Source organism: Brachionichthys hirsutus, unplaced genomic scaffold (assembly GCF_040956055.1).
Source record: "Brachionichthys hirsutus isolate HB-005 unplaced genomic scaffold, CSIRO-AGI_Bhir_v1 contig_721, whole genome shotgun sequence".
Taxonomy (NCBI): Eukaryota; Metazoa; Chordata; class Actinopteri; order Lophiiformes; family Brachionichthyidae; genus Brachionichthys; species Brachionichthys hirsutus.
This window is the reverse complement of record NW_027180615.1, coordinates 21,170-46,758: the sequence shown is the minus strand read 5'-3', so window position 1 is coordinate 46,758 and position 25,589 is coordinate 21,170. Positions and strand designations below refer to the sequence as shown.

The following is a 25,589-nucleotide window of genomic DNA, read 5'->3' as shown; positions in this document are numbered from 1 at the left end:
CTAGACAGACGACTCCTCGGGGTTGGCATCAGGCAGCACGCTCCTCTGCTGCAAGGTGCGCCTCAGCTCTTCCTTGAAGGGGCTGGAGTAGTCGTTCCCGCCCATGCCGAGGCCTCCGAGCCCGCCACCCCCAGCGCCAGCGCCGCTAGCCCTCTCCTCCCCGGCTGTGCTCAGATTAAGGCGGATGTAGCCGTTGCTACCGGAGCCGCGGATGTTAGTGAGACTGAGACGGCTGGGGGAGTGGATGGGCTGGCCGGGAATGGCGCTGGGCGACGCCGTGCTGCTGACACTGCTGGGCCCCAGGGCGTGGCCGGGAACGATCTTCAGTGAGCCGTCAGAGTAGTAGTAGTTTGCGCCGGTCTCCCAGAAGCGGTCCTCGTCGCTGGGCATCTTGCTGGGCACGAAGGTGGGTGGCTCCTTGGGCAGGGTAATGGGGTAGACCAGGGTGCTCTCAAGAGGCTTCATGTCCACTCCTTTGCCCAAAGCCAGCTTCAGCCTCCTGCGAAGATACAGCGCTGCAACAAGGAGCAGCAGGCATGCTGCTCCAAGAGTGATGACCAACACCCAGAAGAGCCCCATGCTGCTGTCTGGAGCCCGCGCCTCCATGAAGACCGGAGCGCTGGCCACTACAGCCACCTGGTATCGCTCGGTCTGAAACTTCACCCCTTGCTCCTCGGAGTAACAGATATATCGTCCCGCTTGCATCGGGCCCGCTTCAGGGACGACGAGTGCCTTGAGGGTCCGGTCAAAGCGAGCGCCTCCTGCCGCCGGGTCGCCGAGCTGGAGCTCACGGTCATTGAGAAGCCAGCATGATCGAGCCAGGTTGGACACCAACTGGCAAGGCAATACCATGTCAGAGCCCACCACCACCGTGATGTTCCTGAGACGCGAGTGTTCTGCAGAGGGGCAGACGCAGGGTGGAGGAGAAATAAGAGCGAGTTAGGGAATCATCCATAATAATTAGAATTCTTATTCTAAATCTGCCAGCTCCCGACTTCATTCACTCCAAATGTTTTCAACTAGTTTGGCTGCAAACCACGCTCCCTTCACTTGACTTTCTCCCACGAGGGGGCCACTGCTGTGGTGTCCCTCCATGCTCACCAGGGCTCGGGATGGAGATGGGCTTATCGAACTTTCCCCGGCTGAACCTTTCCAGCATGAGGTCCTGCGACAGGGAGGAGGTGGACCTGGGGAAGAAATGCAGACGGCGGAGCAGCAGCTCAATATTTGTTTCTCATCCCATATGCAAACAACTCTTATCGTGAATACATGGTTTGTTTGGTTGTTTGTTTTTTTCTCACAGCACGTAAAGCTTACAAAACAGTTTATAAAACCTTTGACTTCACTCATCTACAGTACATGGAGCTGCCTCCATCTACCAAAATGAATTAATGCATGGGTAAATACATGTTCTAGTCTTACCCGCGGTGGAGGTCGATGCGGACGCACGCCCGGCCCTCGCTGTCCCACGCGCAGTATGGGTCCCGGGCAAGCAGGCAGTCTGGCTGGGACTGATAGCGGCTGCAGTTGGCCAGAGGCAGCTGGAGAACCTCCGAACGAGAGCCGATGTAAACGTACTTCTACAGCGGCGCAGGAAGACAAAGAACAGGTCCAGCCGTCATCCGGAGACAGAAAGCAGAGGGACAGAGGGACTCAGTTAGAGGTTAGCGTAGATAATGGGAGAATCACTCTCGATTACAATAACATTTACCCCCCCCCCCCGACCCCTCGTCCAATCCAATCTGGGATGTGCCGTCATAAAATGTCTGGTCGTGGCTCAGCCAGCATTAATGAGATAAGCAGCAGGCTGGGAGTGACCTGTCAAAACGGCAGTGATCGGGAGACATGCCATTCAGAAGCCACGGGGACACAGCCGGGGTCAACACACGGGGCTCCGCTGACAGGACAGGGGCGCCGGTGTCAACAGCGGGAGCAGAGGTTCAAATCCACGCGGCAGTGACGGACTCTAGTCACGCTTATTCTGGAGAGGGCGTTGGCTTCATGAGGCAACAAAGAGCAGTGTTGAAAAAAATAAAAAAGACGCACCAGCCCGGCGGCACTGCGCTCGCCGTCTGTAGATTATAAGTGCCTGACTGAAAGGACTCAGTGGAAGACGGAACCCCCCCCCCCCCCCCCCCCCCTTCACGCTGAATAACAAAGAACAAGTGATGCAACAGTGAAGCAAGCTAATGGAACCCGAAACCACACTTTGGAGGGATACGATCAGATGAAGTACAGAACTCTATACTAGACGAGGAAGATTAACCAAACAACAAGGAAACTTTGAAAAATGTCCCCCCCCCCCCCAAAAGACCATTACATTTCCTCATCTCTCAAAAACAAAGACAACACATAGCCAGGAGTCCGTGATGAAAATACACACAAGGCTGAGAGGAAGCAGCTGGAATTCCCAACTCAAACTACTTTTTTTTATTAAAATGTCTGGTCTCTTAACATGTTCTAAACTGAAATGCATCAAGGCAGATATGAATCAACAGAAATGTCAACAGGCGGATGTACCTTTTGTCTTATTATAATAGTCTTAGAACTAAATGGAGATTGTAAGTCTGACAGCGGTACAATAATAATAATAACTTCTACTCCTTTCCCGCTACACTTTCTGGATATTAGAATTGGAAACGGGATCCAACAGTTTCTAAACCTGAAAATACAGCAATGGAGATCTGAGAACGGTCCCAACCTATGTGAAGTTTGAATCAAACCTTTTCACTGTGGTAAAAATAAAAAATACATTTAAACGCCATGCCCCTAATTAGAAATGCAGCGTTTTTTGTTAACCATGCCAAGCCCAATTCAAGGTAACTCTGACGACACCACATTTTTTTTCAAATTCCTCAGGAGAAAAACAAAACAAAAATGCTTTCCCATGCTGGGAATTCAATTCCCTGTTCAATATTGTCTGAAAAATTTAATTTAATTTAGTGAGAACAGCGTCCTTTTCCCCCTTACCTTGGAGTGGGAGATGGTCAGGCTGTCCACTGGCTGGGCCGTCTCAAACAGTTGGATCTCCTCTATCACGTGGGTCTCGGAGCCCAGAATCAGCACCCTTTGCAACCAGCCTTCTTCTGTAGTACACATGAAGTGGAAGAGGGAAAGGATTCAGCTCACTTCCCCACTTTTTCAACCAAACGTTCTAGTATTTGTGTGTTTATTCATGGAGGTGTGAGAACATAACAGCTATGCCACTCAAACTGAGTCCCAAAAAGAAGATAGGTAATAATCCCAGCTCATAAATATAAGTATTGCTGAGTAGTAATTCAACACACACCGAGAAATTCAGAGTATTTTATCTAAATATAAGGCACTTTTGATGGAATAGAATTGTACGACACAGTCCAATTTGCTTTTTAAAATAATAAAACATACATGTAGCAACGACAACTTCAGTTGCTGCTGATTATACAGTTCAATGCTAAACTTTGACTGACCACAGCAGGAACAATGCATATTATGACATTCATAATATATAAGGTGCTTCACTTGAGTTGTGCCAAAGACTCCAGATCCGAATCCGAATAGATTTATTGCCGTCGTTAGTGAAAGGATTCACAAACTAGGAATTTTTCTCGCCGCAATCGTGCAACATGAAACGTAAAAATAACGACAATTAATAAAATGCATAAGTACAGCACTGGGGGGCATGGGGCATGCAATAAAAATAAACTAAGATAAAAACATAGGAACAGAAATAGCCACCACAAAACAGCAGCATCAAGAGTGGATCCACATCAGCAGCAAAATGCTGACACAATGGCAGGAACCGGTTATAAAATGATCATGAATAGCAAAACCACAGAACTGGAGCACTGAAGAATCCATACATACAGTCGCTACTGCAACTTCCATCCACTTCATATTTTGAAATGTGAATAGCAGCTACACTAAACTTTTATTGCCCCAAAAAGAAAAAGAAAAAGAAAACATGTCCTGGCAGGACACAACATGGATTACTGAGCTGCATACAGGCCAGCAAGACGTTATTCTACCTCAATGTGGCTTTAAAAGGGCACAGATGCCGACATCGTCCTTTCAAGACTTTGGAGTGACATTATCAGCAATATTTAAAAAAAAAATTCCAAGTAGTGTGTGTGTGTGGGGAACTGAAGGTGGAGGAAGAAGAGATCCTGCGCTCCTTTCATGTAGGACATTGTGGATGATTTTAGATCTGCCGGGATGGAAGGAGATTCATGCACAGCTTGTGTGTGTGTGTGTGTGTCTATGTACAGAGTAGTACTCCACGCTGAGCGGTGCTTTTCATGTGTGGCCCTCTTGATCAAGTGTCTGACACAGATAATGTGAAAAGTTAAACCAGTAGCCAACAGGAGGATTTAGAGGAAGCACACACACACACACACACACACACACACACACAGTAGGCATATCATCACACTCTCCTCTAGACAAGCGCTCCCTCTCTCTTTTCACATCAGCTGTCGCTATGCTGCAGCTAATAGCTAATCAAGCCTGCAGCCCAATTGGCACTACGAGCACGCGTCTGCCAAGGGCCCCGTTGAGTTTGTGCTGTGAAGCACGACAAGAGGGGATGACTGCGCTTGGCTCGGGGTGTGCGAGCGTGTCTATCGGTTTGTGTTGCTCGTGTGTAACCATGCGCGCTTTGGTGTGTCCCATGCACGTGTCCGGCCTGGCGTCCCTGGTCGCCAGCACAGAAGCCAATCTGACTCTGTTGTTGTCCCACCGTCGCCTGCCACAGTCACTCTGCTGCAGCAGTGACATGAATGGTAAGTAGTTTTGTATCTCTTCATTCATGAGATGAGCTGCATTCAAATTCCAGTTCCTTGGAATCCACTGTCCGATCTCTGTGAGTCAGGATTAAGGCTGTGGGAAGGCAGGCTGACTTCAGACACCTGCATGTGTTCCCGGTGGCTACTGACTGAGCTATTAATTAAGTCCCGCATATGTAGACGCTTCCTTTGATGCGTGAAGACGGATCTCAGCATGCAAATTAAATGCTTAATTGAAACCCAGCTGAACTCCGGCCAGATGGCTCGATGTTTCGTGCCATCACACCGAATGCCAGCAACTGTCCCCGCCTGCTGCCACGGCCTGCAAGCTCTCATGTCGTCCTACAAATAATGTATGAAATGCACACACACACACACACACACACACACACACTCACAGCAGGGGGAAATGCAGAAAGACTGCACCACTAGGATGTACTGTAATTGCTGCATCAAGAATATCATATTACAAACTAGAAAAGCACTTTGAGAATTCAGACCTCCGCCAAGTACTTTAGTCCCCCCCCCCAGATTTCAGTCGTCCCAATGGTGTGGATCAAAGAGAGGTTCAAGGGCACGGAATATATCGGCATGCTGTAAGGAACACTCACGTGAATGTTGCTGAACAGAACGTTTGTTTCTCTGATCTAACGTGTATCTTTTCTTTGTGAAGAGATGGAGCACCAGTATACAATTTCCCACAGGTTTTCCCGACCCTGTTGCTCCTCCAAATAAATCCTCCAGACGCCAGCCAAAAAGGTCATTTTGCTCTGGACCGTTTCATTCTGAGAAAACCTTTTATATTTTTTAATTCAGACCCGGGATTAAAACACAATCTTCTATCCGTTTGCTGGATTTCATGCGTGTTATTCTCTGCAAACACCTTGTATGAATCATGATTCTAATCACTTATGGATGATAATGTCCAGTACAGAACAGACCAGCTGAGATTGGACACATGTTGCGTTTCTTTCTGCTTCTCTCTGTGTTTCCGTGTTAACCTGAGCTCTCTAATGTGTTTCAGGTGTTATAACAGGAATAAGGACAACATATACATAAAGAAACCGGAAATGCGTTTATGTTGTTCTTGAAGGAGCAAAGGCCGTATGTTGACCCCAACCTCCTGCCCTTAGGGAGCGGTGCTGTGAATGCGTTTCTGGGAAAGAAGGTAACAAGAGTTTTAGTTCTGGATGTTTGATGCCATCTCATTTCTAAATGATGGTGATTTTTCTGCATTTTATTTCATGAGCTACACAAAAGCTGATACTTTAGTCTGGAGAATCCATATACTTTCAAACCAATGGCCAAAAACTTTAAAATGAAGGTTGAGTACAGACAGGAGGGTCCGCCTGCATTTATCTGCATTTCTAAGCATTAACAAACCTTTATCGTGTGGGGAGCATCATTAGTGTTTGCTCATGTGTTTCTGCTCACGTCTGCATCAGACAGCTTGTCAGTGTGTGGTTGCGTTAGGACTGACAGTGTGTTGCTGTCTGTCCACAGTGGAAGTCTCTGCCAGAGGAGGTGCGGGAAAGATATCACCAAGAAGCCCAAATAGAGAAAGAGCTGCACAGAAAACAGCACCTGGAGTGGGCATCTAGCCACAACTATGTAAGCAGAGACACACACACACACACACGGTGTGTCTGCTGATCTGACTATTGTATCTGTGCAGGGCAGGAAGTCGGCGAGCACAACGAGGAGACGCTGACCGAGTAGCCTGAATCAAATCATCTTCAAATAAAATCTACTTTTCTTAAAAATGACTCAACTTTGTCCGTAGCTCCACTCCTATGCCAAACATCTTCAAGCTGGGTTTTAGTGTCTTACCCTACGTGTGAGCACAGGCCCACCTGGTATAGTGACCGCCTCCATAAAGCAACTCCCTGCTCACAAGGACCGTTGTCTTTCCCAGTTTCACCCTTTCAACGGCAACAATGCCCAGAGACATTGATACAAGCAAGACGTCTTACTGTCCAGCTTGCAATACAATTTGTTTTTTGAACAAAACCTCGTATTTCATGGGACATGATGGCAACGGTGTCGAGGAGGCCATTGACACTGACTGAGAAGATCGATGCGCTTCATACGCACGAGACGGGAGGCACCGGGACTCGAGGTCTGGCACAGCATTTTGGAGTTGGAGAGATGCAAATTGAGAGCATTCTCAAGAGAAGAAGAGAGTCGAGAGATGTCTGTGAGAATAAAGTAATGCTCCATGCAGCAGAAAAATGAAATAGCTGAACTGAGTGGAATGAACTGGCTCCACCAGTCGTCCTGCGGCACAACAACCAGACTCAGATCTTGCACCGGACAAATGTTACAAAACCGAATGTTGAAGTTCACAGAGGACCGTGCATCAATGCCATGATGCTAACAACTGGGATTGCTAATTATTGCCAGCATAGCTACAAAGAGGGTAACTGAGTGACACACAGACTGAGTGAATAAATACTTAACTTACAACTGGCCCGAATAATCTAAATACCAGAGACTCTTTTGTGAGGGTTATCTGTTTACTGCCTGTTTACCTTGTCATCCATTCTCACACCTGTTTCCTATTTTCCTTCAGGACCTGGCGCTGCAACTCACGGATTGGCTGCGGCCACGCTAGACGCACCTGAGGCATAACCCAATCGCCACCAGCCCTTTCAGCGTCCGCTTCCTGTCAGACTATTTCTGCTGTTTCCTCGTGCCGTGCTTTCTCTCCGCGTTTCTCTTCTGCGTTGGCCACAGCCGTCTGTCGGTTGCCGGTTGAGTTTTGATATTCCTCCGGGTCGTATTTTTGTGTTTGTATCCCTATTTATTATTTCTGCCCGGCCAGGACAGCGTTCTGAAATCTCATTTGTTTCCTGACTGAGCGCGAGTCCCGAGTTATTTCCTGTCGTTTGTTTAGCCAGTCAGTCAATTTCTACTCAATATTTAAATCTCTCTTTGTAAATTGTCCACTGAAAATATGAAAAGCAGTATTTTTGAGGGACAACTTGTACCTGTGCCAATGAAGAGCATGTTGTACGCTCTCTGGTCCAGGGCGCTGACCCGATCCACGGCCAGCCTGGTGAAGTTGACCCCTTTGGTGAGCAGCAGGGGCCGAGCCAGGGCTTTGTCCTCCATCAGCGGGTGCTTCTTGGCAAAGTTGAGCGTGGCATCGGGTAGCTGCAAAGAGCTGTTGTAGCCGCTGGCTCTGTCTGAGTTGGTTATACACTGCAGCACAGAGAGAGAATGGAGGGAACCGGGTGGAAGAGGAAAGAAATGAAGGAGAGGATGAAGGGAAGTATGAAAGGGCCAAGAGGGAGAAGGGTGGGGAGGAAGCTACTTAGCTTCAGCTGGCATAGGCATGGTAAGGTGGTCTTTAGATGACTACACTCCCATCCTCTCTGCCCCCCCCCCCCCCTTTCACTCTCACTCTTGCTTCCGCCTGTCATCACAGCCTCTCCTCTGCTGCCTTTCATTTCATCCTCAATCATTTCATTTTTAGCGCAGTAATACCTTGACATACGAGTATAATTCGTTTCTGGACCGAGCTCGTGACTCAAATCGCTCGTTTGTCAAATACAATTTTTTCCATATAAAATAACTGAAAACAATTTAAGCCGTCAAAAAACAACCAAACCAATGCCAACAATTAGATTTACATTAGACTTACACTTACATAAACTTAGACATAATAGTCGTTATACCTTTGGAAAGGCTTTGAAAGCAGTGAAGCGCACTCGCAGCGCTGCAAAGCATGCGTGTCTTAAATTTACGCTCGCATCTCAATGCAAAATATTGCTTGCAGGGTGGCTCGTATCTCGGAATGCTCGCATGTCGAGGTATTACTGTACTTTGTTTCTTGAGCGTTGTTAAACTTCTCAACTTCCCTAGCGACAGTACACAAAATAATAATAATTTCCTCTCTCCCTCTGTCACGGTCCCTCCTTTTCCCAATCATATCTGCAAGCGTTTTGGAGTAGCTGACCAAAAACAGTGAACACAACCCCCCCCCCTGCATTTTACAGTAATAAATGCTTGACAGTTTGTGGCTCCGAGCGTCTTACCGATCCAGGCCGCGGGACAGGCAAAGCACCGGTGTAGCGTCCCCACCTTTGGGATGCTTCCCTGTACTCTTTGTAGGATCCTTCAAACACCTTCTTCACATCACCAATCTGGTACTGGCACACCGCCGACACATCCACGTCCCCCCTGAAACATAGTGGCACGACAGTGGATTAGCGATGCGTCGCAGCAAACATCAGGAGATGAAATGTCCTGCCATCCACTTTAGGGAAATGTGTCTCCTTGATTAGATTGGTCTGACAGTAATAAAATCAAAACGAAATATACGAATATGAAATTTACAAAACAGAATATGGGGAAATATGGCAATTCATAAAAGTTCCAACGTTCCAACTTTGTGAATGAATGGTCTCTGTGAGCTCTCGCTCTCCCCCTCCATCCATCCATCCAACACAAAACGTAACATGGACAGTAAATGTGCATGCAAACATTATCATCAGTGCATTCACAGTGAAGTAAATATTGAGAGTAAATATTTACTCTACATAAACCATCCCTTTCTGAGGGCGCTGATATGATTACATGACACATCTCTGCTCTTGAAATGAAATCACGTAATTCCTTCCTTGATAGGCTGCTGGAATCAATCAGTTCATTTGATGCGACCAGCGGTGATGTGGGATTTTCCAATTCCATTTCAGACACCATACTGGGACTGAAATTGGTATTGACCCGTTAAAATCACACTTTATATCACTCATCTCACATTGACTGGAATAAAAACATCTTTTTTTTTTTTAGATCAACCAACCAATCAACATTTTCAGACAGAGACAAAGAGTCATAAACAAATCAAACATTTCACCCTAATGAATGAAAATGAAAGTCCAGGGTTGGTTCGTTAGCAGGAGGCGCAAGGAAGTAGCAAAGTCCCAAATGAGTGGTCTCATTGCAATTTCTTGCAAATTCCGTCTTAAATTGAATGTGCTAAAATTTTCGATTGATAAAAGGTGCAAAAGGAAAGAAGCGTCTATGTCCAATAACTGAGCGCGTTCCCATGTTAGCATGCAGCACTGGTTCCATAAGGTGAACGTTAAAGCCAAAGGACAGCGCTGATGTCTTAGCCAGTTAAACAGCTCGTCCGTTCAGGGATATTAGGCCTTGCATTCTGAATCATCATTTGCATAATGTCCAATTATCTTAATGTTATCTCCATCGAGGAAACACAAAGGGGCTTTTGAGGAATTCCCAGCGAGTCACACAGAGAGAGGATTAGGCCTTCTCCCTCCTCCAGAGGCGTTGGGGGTTCTGAATGAAGAAAGTAAAGCTGGAAGTTTTTAAAACGGGTTCACTTTGTGATATGATATCTCACTGAAGAACACGAAATACCGGTGCCTGTGACTTCACTCACAGAGAAGACCTTCTGCCCTCTCTCCTCTTAGGGTCAGGGCCGCTGATCCTTCCCTAATGATAATTAACCAGAGGGCCTGAAGCTGTCAGAACTCAACATTACTCTGGAGGAATTTAGGTCTATAAAGGATAAAAAAATAGGACCATTGGTCAATGTGATTGCTTTTAAAATTTCACTATTCCTTGATTCCTTGCACTGCATTTATTCATTTCTCGTGTATGATGTTTGACCGTGGGGTCTGCTTACTCACTATCCTGACCAGATCACTAATGGAAAAGATACTTTCGATCTCAATGATGATTTCACCTTGTTAAATAAATTATATTAGCCTTATGCACATACTTACTTATTGCTCTATACCAGGGGCGGGGAAACTTGGGTTCCAAAACTTGAGTGAATTGAATGCATTTTTTTAAAGGCTCCCTTATTGCATCCATCCAGATTTTTTTGGTATCCAGACAGGCATCCGGATTTCTCTCAAAATTGGATCTAAATTAGACCAAGACCCATCTTCAGATTTTTTGTCATCAAGATCCATCCAGACTTTTTTCCGTAATCCTGCTAAACACAATGTGGGGTACACATTTTTGAGGAAAAAAAGCTTTTAGGACATTATTTTAAGCAAAGGGGTCCGTTCCAAATGGTTGCTTCAATCAGTTAATCTGTGCTAAAAAGCCTTTGAAATATTGTCCTTTGTCTTTGTTTCATTGGAATGTGAACCGAAATAAAATTCCTTCATTCATTCATCTGTGATTAAAGAGTCACAAGAGTCACTTATCACAACCACGTTAGTATTTTAAACACCCTCGAGGTGCTCTTATTGAATTGACTGCCACATTTTAAGTTGGTGTCAATTTTTATGCCTTAGTTTGTTAAGAATTAAATGTAAATGTAACCAAGATGAAATTAGCCTCAGCAGAATCAGGTAAAACAAGGCGACCTAAAACCACCGATAAAATAAATAAGACATATTCAAACAAACTCACAACACAGCAAGCAAAAGGTTGTTATTTCTAAGTGAACACATCATTACACGGAGTGCATAATTAGAGCCGGTATATCAGAGTGACCGGCTGACTCACGGTTTTAATAAAAAGTGGAGCGTCGGAGTGATATCGAGTCTCACCCAGACCACAGACGGCATAATTAACTCACATTTATCTGCGATGTACTGAAACTGAGCTGCACGACAATGCTGGCGAGGACTCACCACTGGGCGTGGAAGATGCCGTAGAAGGTGGTTCCCCGCCAATCCTGGCCCTGCAGAGTGAAGACGGCCCTCAGGTTGTTGAAGGAGACGTGGCGCTCAGGGAGGGAGCACTCCAGTCGGGCCTTTTGGAAGGTGGTCCACTTCTTCTGGAGGGTCCTAGTACCACCCAGATCCCCCTGAGAGAGAGAGAGAGAGAGAGAGAGAAAGAGAGAGAGCAACATGTCAAGTCACAGCACATTTGTTACCAACAAACAGTTGACCGAGGTGGTAAACATGCTTAAAATGATGAAAATCAGACAGAATTTAAATGAAAAATATCAATAAAAAAATAGAATAAATGCAAAAATAAGCAATGCAGCTGAACAAACGACAAAATCAAGGCTTCAAGGCTTACTGTGTGCTATGATACGCGTGTCGGTAATAATATCAGCTCATGTTGCATTGGAGCTTATTGCTACTTTAAGGTGTGTGAACTGCGTGTAGCCTTTGATCCTTGCAGACTGGTTTCACTTCATCCCTCAGTCTGAACCCAGTGAGTAGTATTATGTCACACGGCAGCAGTTTAGAAACCCGTTATGATCCTTGTACACACATTACTGTCGGCGCTACCTACAGACGGAACGCCACTCTGATCTCTCTGAGTGAGGTGCAGCCGGCGTGAAGACGGCAGCGAACCTCTACTCGTCTCTGCTCACCTTCATGCACTGTTACGCGCCTGCTGCGGCTTACGTTGCACTTTAATGGCCTTGCCTCCACCTCACGGGGGGCTCCAGATACATTCATGGTTTTTGCTCCGTGTGACTGAACTATTGCAGTAAAGGCGCATTTAGACGCGGAAATGTCCAACGGCGTCGGTGACATCCATGATAAAGATGATGATAATAATGAAAATAAACATTGCAGATGTATTGACGAGCAATTTCTTTATGCCATATGCTTCGGAAGAAGCGCGTCTGTACACCTCTCACTCCTATTATCCTCAGCGATTACAAAAGCTGTGCAAAAAAGAAAAAAAGAAAAAAGCCATTTAAAAAATGCAAATGCTCATTAAACAGACGTTGAGCTTCTCCTGCAATACAGCTTTCAGCAGCATCACCTTAATTATCCACTGCTCTGGCACACATCACGTGTAAGCATCTGCTTCCAATTTCCTTCATAGAGCTGTATTGTTCATCACAGTGCAGACTTTTAAAGTGCACTTTCATAAAACAGCGCATGATATACCCCCCAGTTATTGGCACACATCTCCTCAGCGTGTTCACAATCTGTCTCTGCTTTTCAGCTCACATCTCTGCTCATATCGTGCAACTTTGCAACCGGGAGAATAATAACACTAAGTCTTGGTCGCATTATATCACTGAAATTGTACATAATGAAAAGAACTGCAGTGCAGAGACTCTTGACAACAACAAGCACCTCTCATGTCTGGCCTTAATCACTGCAGTATATCAAAGCCAATCAATTACACTAACAAGGCCCTTTATTAAACAAATGAATGCATTCATTACAAAATGGCTCGATGTCAATGTAATTTACTTCATATAACACATTGTTAGTGTTTAATATATCGGCTCTAAGCCGTCACATTAAAGCAGCATAGGAGCATTTTCTTTATTCTGCTAATAGAAATAATGCATTTTAGACTTTAAAGGTGTCTGTTTTACAGTTGCACTTTAATCAAGATTTAACACCAGAGACTGTGAGATAAAAGAAATGAATGTGATTCTAATCTTCCGAGGTCTCTGTTTGTCTACGTTTAAGTCAGCAGCATGACTCCCCGTGTTCGCGATTTTGAATTCCCCTTACAAGAAAGTCCAATTTAGAACCGAAAAGAGTTGTTGGACATCAAATGAAAGTGTCATTCTGTCCACTTTGCTTTGTAAGTAATGCGTGGCCATTGTGAGCAGCGTGATGCTGCATCTGAAACATAGCTGCAACCAGCTTACTTGTTGCCACCTTCTCGCTTCGAAGCCTGGAAGTACAAAAACTGTTTTCGACGAGTGTAACGGTAAATGCTCCCAAGCAGCTGGAGCAAACAGGATGCAGCCGATAACAAAGCCAGGCTTGCACGAAACTGCGATTTTACAGTCAAAACATGTTTTTTTTTTTGGTTTACAAAGCTGTCCCTGCACGCCCTTACAGCCACTTTACAGTTTGATTAGTGCTCGAATGAGTTCCCTCAGTTGTGTCCTTTATAAAGATCCACACAATCACCAGAGCCAGTGAAAAGAAAGTGTCTTTTTTTTGGGGGGGGGGGACCAAATGAATGTGTTCTCCATCTCTGTGCGTGGGCTTTAGAATCACCTTGCAGACGCGGGCCACCCTGGCGACCGTGAGCTCAGTGTCACAGTCCAGCTCCAGCGCTCGCTCGCTGAAGAAGAAGTAGATCTTGTCATCGTCGCCCTCTTTGCTGCCGCCGCTCTCCCTCACCAAGGCTGAACCCACAAAGTCAGGTTCTATGTGCACAACAAAGAGGAGTAGCATGAGAGAGCGTGTTCACACACACACACACACACACACACACACACCTCCTGCCTGTTCTCACCTCACCCTTTTTTCTCATCACCCTTCCGTCTTATCTCTCAGCCACTTCTCGCTCTCTGTCTCTCCAGCGCTCCCTATTAGCAGTCCATTTTGTGTTTCTCACTTCCTCCCATCCTCCCGTTTTGCTCACATTCTCTCCATATCCAGTCCTCATTATGTTGTGAATGGTATTTTTTTTTGACAGAAGTAGAGGCATTATTTGACTCGGGGTGCTGGCTGGATTAAAATTTAAATGCTTTTATGCAACAGCACTTTTAATAAATCACAAGGATACAATGTTTGGGAGGACAGATTTTTTTTTGTGTCTGGGAAAACCTCCAAAGCACAATTTTAAGCCGTAATTCACAAAAACTATCCAATCGAACATTAATAAGCTGGCGGAAGCTGCTTAAATTAAGGTGAGGCGGGCTTCAGTGGTCTTACGCTATCTTTTAATAAAAGCTCTGTGTCACTATGAATAATAAACGGACACATGGGTCCAGATCTCATCTGTATGTTCCTCCTTCCCCTTCCTCCATTCTCCATTTCCTTCACCGCTGCCTCTATCTTTTCATCACCACTCCTAATGGCTACTCTTTCATCACCCATTTTCTTGCTGTCTTCATCCTCTTTTTGCTCTCTCTTTAATTCCTTTCCAAGTGACTCACTCCTTTCCTCATTTGCTCCCCCCAAATAGATAATGATCCTTCGCTGTGGCAGACTCCTGCGCTTCATTTCCTGCAACTCATTCCTTGTTCTCTTGTTCTTTGCATGTTTCTGGTTCTTATTATCCTTTTTATGAAACTCTTATTTGAATACTTATTTCATTTGTCAGTGTCTCAGAAAAAAAAAATCTTCAACTTGGACAGAATATTTTAGAGTAAATCTCCATGCAAGAGAGGATAAAAAGATATTTCCTTAAATTAGAATAGGCTATTATTTCAGGTTATAAGTCTACAATTAGTAGATGTTAACCCCTCCCAGCACATTTAACTCGATTATTCTCTCATCTATTATAAGTTACACTGGGTGACTGCACTTTTCACAGGAGTGTTGAGGTTGGTGTCTTCTTTAATTGCAGTTTCAAAATCAAAACATATAAACGCACACACACAGACAGATATTTAAAGTGTAAGAAACATTTATCTACTTACTGGTAAACATAACCTTTAAACGTTATCATGCCTGAAAACTAGCGGTATACCGGTACACTAAAATGTAATTTTGGTTCAGATAATTTTTGTTACAAAAAAGGCAGAAAAAACTTAAACTGCTTTTCTTTTTTTTTTAAATGCAAACAATAGAACCTGTATAAATAAATAAAAGGGACCCATTTGGGTGATGTTTCAAATAAAACTACTTTAACGGTTCAATACATCCGCGTGAACCGTTGCACCCCTACTGAAAACTATCAGCATGCTGGTGTGATGCAATTCAAGCTTAAGTATAAAACCTCAAGTAGATATTAGTTACATTTTACACATTAGCACAGAATACTGCTTTTACTGACTAAAACCAGCTCAATAGTATTCAACGTCCTGAATTAAATTTCTCATAAGAGTCCCATTTATTAACAAGGCATCGTTAAAGCACTTTGCCAACCTTCATAGCTGCCCTTACCATTGAGCCAGGCAGGTAAGTATTCGCTCTTCATGCTATAGTGCTGCTGGCCCAGGTTTCTCAGAATGACTGGCTCTGTACCCAGGAAGTTGTTGAGCGTCGCGGAGTACAACTCTTTATCTGCAGCAACAAAATGCAAGGCTTGGCTTAATGAGATTTTTAGCCATTTTCCAGACTCACAATGAGAGAAGGTCAGTGGCTCAGCTGGGAAACACAAAATAGAGGGAGAGAATGGGTGCCTGGAGACCCAGAGGGGCTGTTCATGAGGAAGTGAATGTAGCATGCAAAGTTGAATGGGACTTCTGGAGTCTCAGTGCAATCGTCTGGCTGCAAAACAGATGGGAAATGCAGCCGCAGAAATATGACGGACGTTTTATGCTTCGGCTCGAGCTGTAAAAAATCTGGTGCTGTTCACTCGAACGGCCCAAATATGAAGAAGCAAACTTTCCGCTTGGTGTTGACAAGTTAATGGACAATCAGTTTAAAATGATCCTTAAATTATTGTTACAACTGTTCAGAAAAAGCATCATTTTAAAATGTTTTCCCCCCTCATGTCTTAAAAAGGTGAATAAATACAGTACTTGCAAACATTTATATCCTGGAATGTCGAGTATGAGTTCATATTTGCCACAAACACAAACTCTTACTCACCCACTATCAGGCCAGTATGTCCCTTGGCAGGGTCATAAGGGCATTTACCCTTGCCATCTTCCAGCGCTGCGGCGTTGAGGGCAAAATAGTCCGCGTTCTGCAAGCAGACACACAAAGACACGGGAGGAACACGGGTGGCTCCTGGTCAGTGCGTATTACGACTTACATGACACAGCTGCAAGCGCTGTCTGTCCATTACAAGAACCAGAGACGTGCCCCTTCGCCACGCTGCCCAGCCTCATCACGTACGTCCAGACGCACGCACACGCACACGCACACGCACACGCACACGCACACGCACACGCACACACGGACAAACTCGAGCAGACGCCTGGCTCAGGAAGCGCACGCACACTCACGAATATTGACGCACAAGCGCACACGTACCACATAGGTGCACTTGGGCTGGAACGCGTAGGTGCCGCAGGTGTAGAGGTGCGTGCGGTTGTAGCTCTGCAGGAATCGGATGTAGTTGAAGCACTCGGTCTGGGAAGGAGGAAGGAGGAATTAGAATACGGCTAAAGGCGCTATCAGCCTGTTGGACCGTTACGTCTACCGGAAAGCACACGTTCTCTGAGAGAGCTTCGATGTGACTTCTATTAAAGCCACATCTGCCCGAAACACCTCAGTAACATTGACAATACATCATATTTGCTGAGTGATTTTATTTCTAATGTGTAAAAATCAGATGACCACCGAAGTAATCGGTGCAATTTGTTTTCTTCTTTTTAGACTCTGAACATCAGCAGCATTCCAGTACTTCAGACAAATATACCAGTACTCTGTGTCCTACTGAGGACATTACTCAACAGATGCTGCGGTCATGACACCACATTATCTAAACAGCCTTTAAACATAACAAAAAAAAAGGCAATGTGCTGAAATAATGTGTGTAATTAACAGTATAATATATTCAGTGTTTTAGGGGGAATGGCCTTTAATCTGAACTGCAATGAACAAGAAAAGCTCTCTGAACGAAATTGGAATCAGATGCTGCAGGGATGAATAATTCAGCGATGTTGCTTTTGCAGCAGCAAAATAATATCTCATGGCTGTAATACAAGCAAAAATGATGCCTTTAAAATTCATTGTTGCGGCTCCTGCAATCAGCGTGGATAATCAGGAGGCGATCTGTCTGGCAGACGGGCCGCATTCAAGCCCCTTGACTACACAATCACATAATGCGGCGAATCATTAAATATCAGGAGAGGCAGGCCAAACGCCGTATGGGCATTTCTGCAGAGCAAGACAATCCCTGCTATCTACGGCATATATATATATAAGCATATGTATTCATTACTATTATGCAAAAATAATAATCGCTTTATTTTTTTATGACTAAATGCCCCTGCAAAACTATCCCGATTAAAGGGCCATGACTCAGTATTTTAAGAACCAAAACCACTGATTTTCAGAGTGAATTATGAACACACATTAAGTTTTAATAACTATATGAAAACACTGACATGTTTATGAAGCTCCAGAAGCGTTTTCCTTTGGAGTCAATATCAATTGAAGTATTTTTGCAACTACTGCACCCAGGCGAACTGTTTCCCATTCCCTTTTCAAAGTTACTCTTGTGCAAAATAAGATCAGTTTTAGCTCCATTTTCTAAAGCTGAGTGTTTCTATAAAATATTAAATGAGACTTTGTGCAAATGCACATTATGCAGCCTTAGCAGTGAGCAACATCTCTCTCTCTCTCTCTCTCTCTCTCTTTTGCTGAGCGTAAAGTGCAAAATTGGGACGACTTCACAATCTGTGTTTACAAATGCACCAAGACGACAAGGTAAAAACTCATTGATAAGCAGAGCGGATGTTAGACAACAATAATTCCAGTCTGTATTCCTTTAGTCCACCGCTGTTCCTGTTCAGCGATGTAAAAGACGATATTGACGATATTAATGTCATTATTTATAGGAAGGACAAGAGAGAAAAATATTCCCCAAATAATTTGTTGGTTGCTTATGACTGAACGTTAATTATCTCGTAGTACAAGTGTATAAATCTTATTCCTGTGTCAGTGTTGCACTGCATTCAACAAGAACAGGATGGGTGAGGAGGGTGAAACGCAAAATAAATCCTTCCTGAATTGAATCAGCGTAAAAGTTGCTGATCCAAACTCCGTCTGGGAGATGCACTGTGTGTTAATGTAATGACTGGAAGGCTTCCACTTTGAGATCCAACACTGACTTGACAAAACGCAGCTGAGCAAAGTAAATCACTCTCTTAAAAAAAAAGAAAATTACTGCCGTGGTGCCAGTGAGCATGGCAGGCAGCCCCAACAACTCTGACCCCCGTCAGCTATAGAAGCCCGTTTACCTGGTTGTTCTTCCCCTTGGCAACACACTCTCTCTTCTTGTCATGCGGGGCAGGCCATTCAATCTGGAGAGAAGATGTTGGCGAGATTTAACATCCATTCTGAAAATATATGACTTTCATTACTTGGCAGGAACCGGAGAAAGGTAATCACGCTGCAAACAGATCTGTAAATGACATCATAGCAAAAAGCTTTCCTTTGGGCCATTCGCTGCACTTTTACCCACCTGCTGTTGAAACTATGGCAACGAGCACATCAACATTTTGCAAACATATTTTTTTTTTACATTGAGCAAGAAAATTTGTGTCCAAGGACACAGATAGCCCCCTCTCCAGGAAAACTCCATTTGTGCTGATGTGAATAGAAACATCACCTCTATCATAATGGAGTGTGAGCAGCCCGACATGAAAGTCATTAAAATGCAGATGAAATTGAAAGCCATGAACAATCGAATGGAGTTACAAATAAATAACGTAGAGATGGAGCGGGAAAGAAAATGAACTGCATCCAGATGCATTACAAGAGCTACACAATGAGAGAAGCGTAATCTTTTATACACCAAACAATATCTTAAATGATTACAATACAGAATTATACTCTATATAATATAAATAGATATAATATGTAATGTATAAGATAGAGTTAATCTGGTTATATGGGCCACAAAGAGAGCCATAAAGGCCAAGCGTTCCTTCCTGGCAGTGTTTTGAACTGACCCCATCAAACACACTCTTACTGGTAGGTAACCAGTGCAGCAGGGATCCCGTATGGTTATAAGACTGTTTAAAGATCAGAGACTGGTGAGGAGAAGTGGATATTCGTCCTCACTTTATATCCACACTTCTCTTAAATGATGCGTTCGTGTAATATACAGTAGCTGCTTTTTTAATGGCTCTGATGCACATGGCTAAACTTTGGCTGTATGGACTCCGGTTCCTAAATATGAAGTGTGTTTACTGTGAAGTTTCCACACCATTAGTAATAATTGCATGGACCATTATAGGAAGAGCGCTGCTGCAGCAGTAAATGCAGATTTACTCGACCGGATTGAAACCAACACCAACAGCCGATAGATTACACTTAAACTAACCCTGGACGGACTTGTTTTTTTTTAGATTATTTAGAACTCTTAAATTACATTTTTGAAAAAGCAGGCATGAATTGTGAGTAAGGGGAGAAGAAATGCTGTAATCTGCCATTGGCAGGGAATAAGCCAGCCAGGACTTGGTGTAGGGAACACACACTCAACCAACTGAGCAAAAGGGCCCTATAGTTAATCTTAAATATAATTATATTTTCACTGATGCACAATGCACCAAAAAAAGAAAACAGACCCAAAACCCCTCCCCAGAATAAATTACCTTACCGCTGATTACAGAAACTCGACGACATTTAATTATCACGGAATTTCCAAGGTCACTGTTGCAATGGTTAAGATTTATTAACTGAATTAGCAATTAGGATCTGGGGCTGTGAATTATTACCTGCCTGCTCTGTGTTTTTAACCAATGCACTAATGCATTTTTTTTTAGATCAACCGTAGCAACTCCAGCAGTTTATTGCTACCTCTAATTTGTTCCCAAGAGATTTTCATTAGTCACAAGGCACTCTCCACTTCATTACCTAAGCCTGGAGATTCACCATTTGTTTGCTTCCAACAAATAAGGCAATGTGCAAAAATACCAGGCAGCCGTAAATTGACGAGCAGCAGCTCCACAGTTACTGAATATATGTCCTCTGCCTCACATCAAAAATGCATCCCAACCCTCTTTTCTCTCTTTTCATACACTTTAGAGTTTTTGTGCGGCAAATAAATTGTAGAAATCAACTTTGTTAATCGTATCTCACAGTGATTATTGCGCAAATGCATTCATTTGTGGTTTTAAGAACTATGAGACAGCCACTAAGAAATGTTTTGTGCCCAAGTAATACATTTTAATAGTGTGCTGTGAACAAATGGAATGAGGTCCAAATGCTTGTGAGTGCAATTACAAAAGCTCAGTCTTCTACATCTATGTGTCTTTACATTTTCTGTAAGTGATACCACGTTTGAATAAAGGATTAAATAAAATAAGCACGCAAAACATGCAGTCTGCCTTGACTATTAGCCAATAAACAAAATAATAATAATAATAATAATAATAAAAACAGGATCTGTCCTAGTTCTCCAGCTTTCTACCACTTCAAAAAACATTAATCGGGTGAATTGGACAGGCTAAATTATCCGTAGGTGCGACTGTGAGCGTAAATGTTGGTTCACGTCCGTGTGGCCCTGCGACGAGCTGCCGTTACGTTCGGCGTGAAGTAAAGTTTGAAAAAATTGTATGAGTGATGTTTCATGGAAAGAATACGTGAATACTGTCGGAGGGAGGATTTAAGAAAAAAAAACAAGTCAGAATAGACACAGGAAGGAATGAAAGATAAAACTAGCAAGGCAGCAGTGAAGAAAAGAGAGGAGCAGTAGAGGGAAAAGAAGAGGGAGGAATGGGCAGGTAGTAACAGAGAGGATGTGCATTGGGGGCTGACAGCAGGTAGTCTTATCCTTATTGTAACACTCATAACCCTCAGTCAAACAACTCGCGCCTGTGTTACGTGTGTGTGTGTGTCGGTAATAACTTCTCATTACTGTAATAAATCGGACAACAATCGGCGAACTGCTGCAGGGTGCTCACTACCCAATCATTGGACTGCTGTAATTGCATTGATGAGCCAATTATAGACCGAGTCTTTGAACCTCTCTGTGCATCTCTCTGTGTGAAAATGAATGAATGAATGAAATAATAATGAATAATAAAAACAAGCGAGTCTGTGTACGCCACACATTTGCGGCTGGATTGTGCTAATAGAGATACTGTACGTAACAAAGATAACGTAATAAATGTGCAAAGTTCTGGAAACATCATATCTCAGCACAAAACAGAAAAATCTGGAAACATATTTTGCAGATTTTAAGCCCCATTTATGTTCAGCCTTCAGGCAGGTGGCCAGCAACTTTGTCCTACTTCTGTACATCCTTTACATGTTTGTCGTGTCTTGTTATAATCATAGCTACGCTACGCTACGTATTCATAAAGAGCATGTCTCTTCATTAAGGCCCCAAAAAATTGAATACATTTATCCCTGCATGCCATGTTAATATTAGTAACTGACGTATTCAGCTTTGACTTTCGTTACATTTTGTCAGTCCATCTGCTCCATAAATGATTTTCTGTGCTAGCACCTAATACAGTTTGTCTTTCCGAGACCCAGCGTTTGTGGGTCAAGCCTTCCGTGAGGCTATTTTCTACCTTAATGGGGGACTCTTTGCTGACAGCAGCAATTAAACTTTGTGTTATATTTGTGACCCTTCAAGGAGGACACTTATACACATTTTGAGAAGGTATTAAATTGCTTGCCAGTTCACACATTATTAGCTCCAACAAGGCCTGAAGATTTAATAAAGGAAGCGCAGGCCAGACCAATAAAATACTAAACAGGTAGTGCCACGCCATCGACACTATCATGCCGTTATGTAGTTCTATGAATAGTTGCCAGACATTTTCCCTCAAATGTCTAAAATGTGCAGAAGAAGAAACAAGGTCTGTTAGGAGTTAACGTCAGCAAAGGCATGTGGCAGAGACTGCTTTATAATTATTTTTCCTTTTCTGCTCATCCAAGCTGAACGTCTCTTATATTAGAACCTTCCTATAATAATTATATCACATTTAATATCATAATTGAATACGGTGCATTTAAATTGAGCATTTCAAACGAGTGTTTGTCTCTGCAGTGCGCAGGAATCAGCCCGTGTCGTGGAGATTGTGCTTGTTTTGTTCCGGGACTGTCCATCATGGAGCGCCACGATATAACATCTTATGAGTTATCATTTAATTTGTTGAATTTCTACAAAAGCCGTTCAGACTGTGTGGGTGTGTGCGCGGCGACTGTTAGCAAGACAATGGCGTGAATGTAATATTATTTCCTGAAAATCCCTCATTTATTATACTAAACTTTAGTACATTTTAATCCCTGTGTAGAATTTAGGGGGATTTAGAGGCAGAAATGGAATATAATATTTATAATTCTGTTTCCATTAGTGTCTAATCACCTGAAAGTAAGAATTGTTGTGTTTTTGTTACCTTCAAAAAGCAGCCGATATCTCCTGGGCTGGGGTCTGTCTACGTACAGTCATTATAAATACAGCCTGTTTGCTTCCTATTAGCTTCATTGCACCACAATCAGCTGTGATTCAACTCGAGGGTGTTCTAGATGAGCACAAAATGAATGGGAGTAAATGGAGGTATATGTCTAAGAGAATTACTTTCGCCTGCTTCTAGAAATGAAGACATACCAATGTCTTTCTGTTTTCTCACAAGAAAGTGGATTTTGCCCACAAACCACTAACATTTTGCTAATTAATGTTTGGAGAAGATTGTTTCCCCCCCCCCCCATAACCTTTAATTTAGGACTGTCTATTGAGCGTCCCCGGCACACCTGAACATTCTGACAGTGGCATGTCTCTACTCTATTGGAAAACCGACACCATTGTGCTTCTGTGTCTCTACAGACACTGAGAAGGGACAAACTAGCGGCTTTAGTAAATGTTGATAGCACATTAAGCATTTTAAATTGTGTCGGCGTGTTTGCGTGCATGTGTGTGTGTACATATATGTGTATATCTGTGTTACCTGTGGCCGCAGCTGTCTGCTGATGTCGTTGGGGTCCAGGGCGAACAGCGCCTCCCGAGCTCCGACGTACAAAACCCTCTCGTGGTCGGACAGGGTCAGCATGCTGTAGTTGAACACTCCCTGAATGCTGAACCTCGCCATGCTGTCCAACACATCTGGATAAAAATACACAATTATTACATCACTGATCACACATAACCAGGCGACAGGCTCATCTGTTCTAGCCATCGGTCCGGATGGAAGCTGAGAAGAACATTTCACACTTCTCTTGTGGAAATGCGCTTGCGTCTGAGTTATTCACGCCACCAAGCCTCGCCCACTCCGCCACCTTTATCTCAACGCCATTCGCTGTGCTAATGCTCTGTGCGGTTCATCCCACCCACATGGGTCTGTTGTTTCACGCAACTTTCAGAAGCAGCCCTCCCGAATCCCAATCTCTGAGAGCTCCCGCAATGTGAACCCTGGAGATAGCTAATCTATTGATTTCAATCGATCGCCTATAGTTTCTGCCTCCATTTAAAGCTGCTCCAATCTACCAAAGACAGAGCATTTCTGTTTAAATAATAGAGCTGACGTGTAAAACTCATTTGAGGGGACAAATCCAATGCAAACTTGCCACACAAGGGAACACTTTACTGTCTTTCAGCTGATTGTTTTGGACATTATGACTCAAAACTTCACTGCATTTGTTCCCTTGTCACCAGATTTGTTTCAAGGCGTGGGCAGCTGCTCAATGAAATGCTCCGATAAACCCACTGCGCGCCACCTGTCCAGGACAACATGGCTAATAAACAAAGCTAGCAGCTGGCTGGTGACTTTTGGCAGCTTCAGAACCAGAAGATAAGGACAAACAATGGCAGTGATAGAAACAATATTAAAACTGCTAAATTAAACGGAGCAGGACCCAAACAGAATACAGAATTTTGGATAAACAAAGCACGTCTACTAACATCTGTTGTATAAGCATTAAAGAAAAAAGAAAATACACTGTTAATTAGAGCGCGTGTTTTTGCTGGTGAAATTATGTAATTTGCGAGATAATCTTGACATGCGTTTGAACTAATCCACAGTTAAAGTAACTTTACTTTAAAGCAGACAGAAAAATCAAGAAAAAGTAAACACAACAGGAGTTATGAAAAAGTTATATATATTCAAAATGAAATAACTAAGCCCTAATGAGTTTGCTCAAAGGCAGCACAACATCTAGCCTTAGGATCTGTAAAATAACCCTGTAGTCTGGACTAAAAAGATTCCAAACTCTGCATTTACTTTAAAAACTGGGGGGGGGGGGGGGGCAAGCCTGATAAAGATCTGCAGCGAGGGCCCTACCGGTCCTTGCCGTATGAGGCATCCATGGCCAGTACGGCTAATAGCCAAGTGTCCAAAGGCAGCTGGACGACTGCATTAGGAGAGGCTACGCTTATTTAGGGTGCATGGAGATGGTTGTGGATCCGTGCAATCTGCAGAATCAAGCAATTTCCACCCATAACAGGAACAACGGCTGCATTCAGCCAGCTCTTTAAAGCTGCTTTATAAAGTGTGTTTGTTATTGAACCAGATCCATGCGTGCACTTGTTCAATACAAATACCATTAAGGCTGGTCATTCCCAAATTGAGAAAACCAAGCAAACCTTGTTTGAGAAAACAATTTAAATTGTGCTTGCCTCAATTGAATGCAGCTTTTCAACTAAGGATTGTTAAAAGACTCATATATTCAGCGCCGCAGCGCTAAGGAGAGCCAGACGCGGCACCTACAAACAACAATGCAGGGATTTAGAGGTGGATCTGGAGGCACCTTTGCAAATGGAAAATGAGATCTGAGTGACAACGTGGACAGAATGCGGCGCTAATAAACGCTCGCTAATAATGGAAGTAAATCTTGCAGGTGTGATTAGATTATCTGAGATGAATATTTCACATCTAAATAGAAAGCCTCGATGAGCCGCCTTCTCCTGATTAGAGTATTAACCGAACATCAGGCTCTTTGTAAACCCATTCATAACCAAATAGCTGCATCAATGTGCCCCCCCCCCCTATAAGGATTGTCTTTGTTTAAGGGCTTCCCACATTTTTGGGTTGTTTTCCATTTTGCCTTTTGTACATCAAGACAAAAAAACAATCTCCAGGAGATGATGAGAGGATCACAAAATGTTTTTTGCACACGTTCCTGTCTGAAGGGTTGGCTGAAAAACCAGAGCTGTCTTTTTACATCCAAATTTCAAAAAGATGCACCCACTGTTTTGTTGTTTATTCGCATACGCGCACACTCACACACACATGCACACGCAGCCAAATCCCCTGACTAGCATACAAACAAACTAGTGGTGCAGAGCAGATGAGAAAGCAAGACAGAGACGGGAAGAACAAGCGAAAGGATGGTGTTTAGTTTTCATTAGCCACACTCTTGTTGCTTGTAGTGTCACCTT

The 25,589-nt window shown here is 43.6% G+C and overlaps 1 protein-coding gene across 1 annotated transcript in view; it reads right to left on the bottom strand.

Annotated features, from left to right (window-relative positions):
- The window catches only part of LOC137916182 (semaphorin-4C-like), a 36,197-nt gene continuing 10,608 nt past the window's right edge, over positions 1–25,589 (bottom strand). The window contains exons 2-14 of the mRNA XM_068759262.1: positions 23,164–23,318; positions 18,499–18,561; positions 16,565–16,663; positions 16,178–16,274; positions 15,527–15,646; positions 13,688–13,839; positions 11,384–11,559; positions 8,804–8,948; positions 7,754–7,967; positions 2,971–3,086; positions 1,423–1,580; positions 1,102–1,187; positions 1–896 (exon numbers count right to left, since the gene is read on the bottom strand). Of these exons, the coding sequence (XP_068615363.1) occupies positions 1–896; positions 1,102–1,187; positions 1,423–1,580; positions 2,971–3,086; positions 7,754–7,967; positions 8,804–8,948; positions 11,384–11,559; positions 13,688–13,839; positions 15,527–15,646; positions 16,178–16,274; positions 16,565–16,663; positions 18,499–18,561; positions 23,164–23,318 (2,477 nt within the window). The remainder of the gene's footprint in view (positions 897–1,101; positions 1,188–1,422; positions 1,581–2,970; positions 3,087–7,753; positions 7,968–8,803; positions 8,949–11,383; positions 11,560–13,687; positions 13,840–15,526; positions 15,647–16,177; positions 16,275–16,564; positions 16,664–18,498; positions 18,562–23,163; positions 23,319–25,589) is intronic.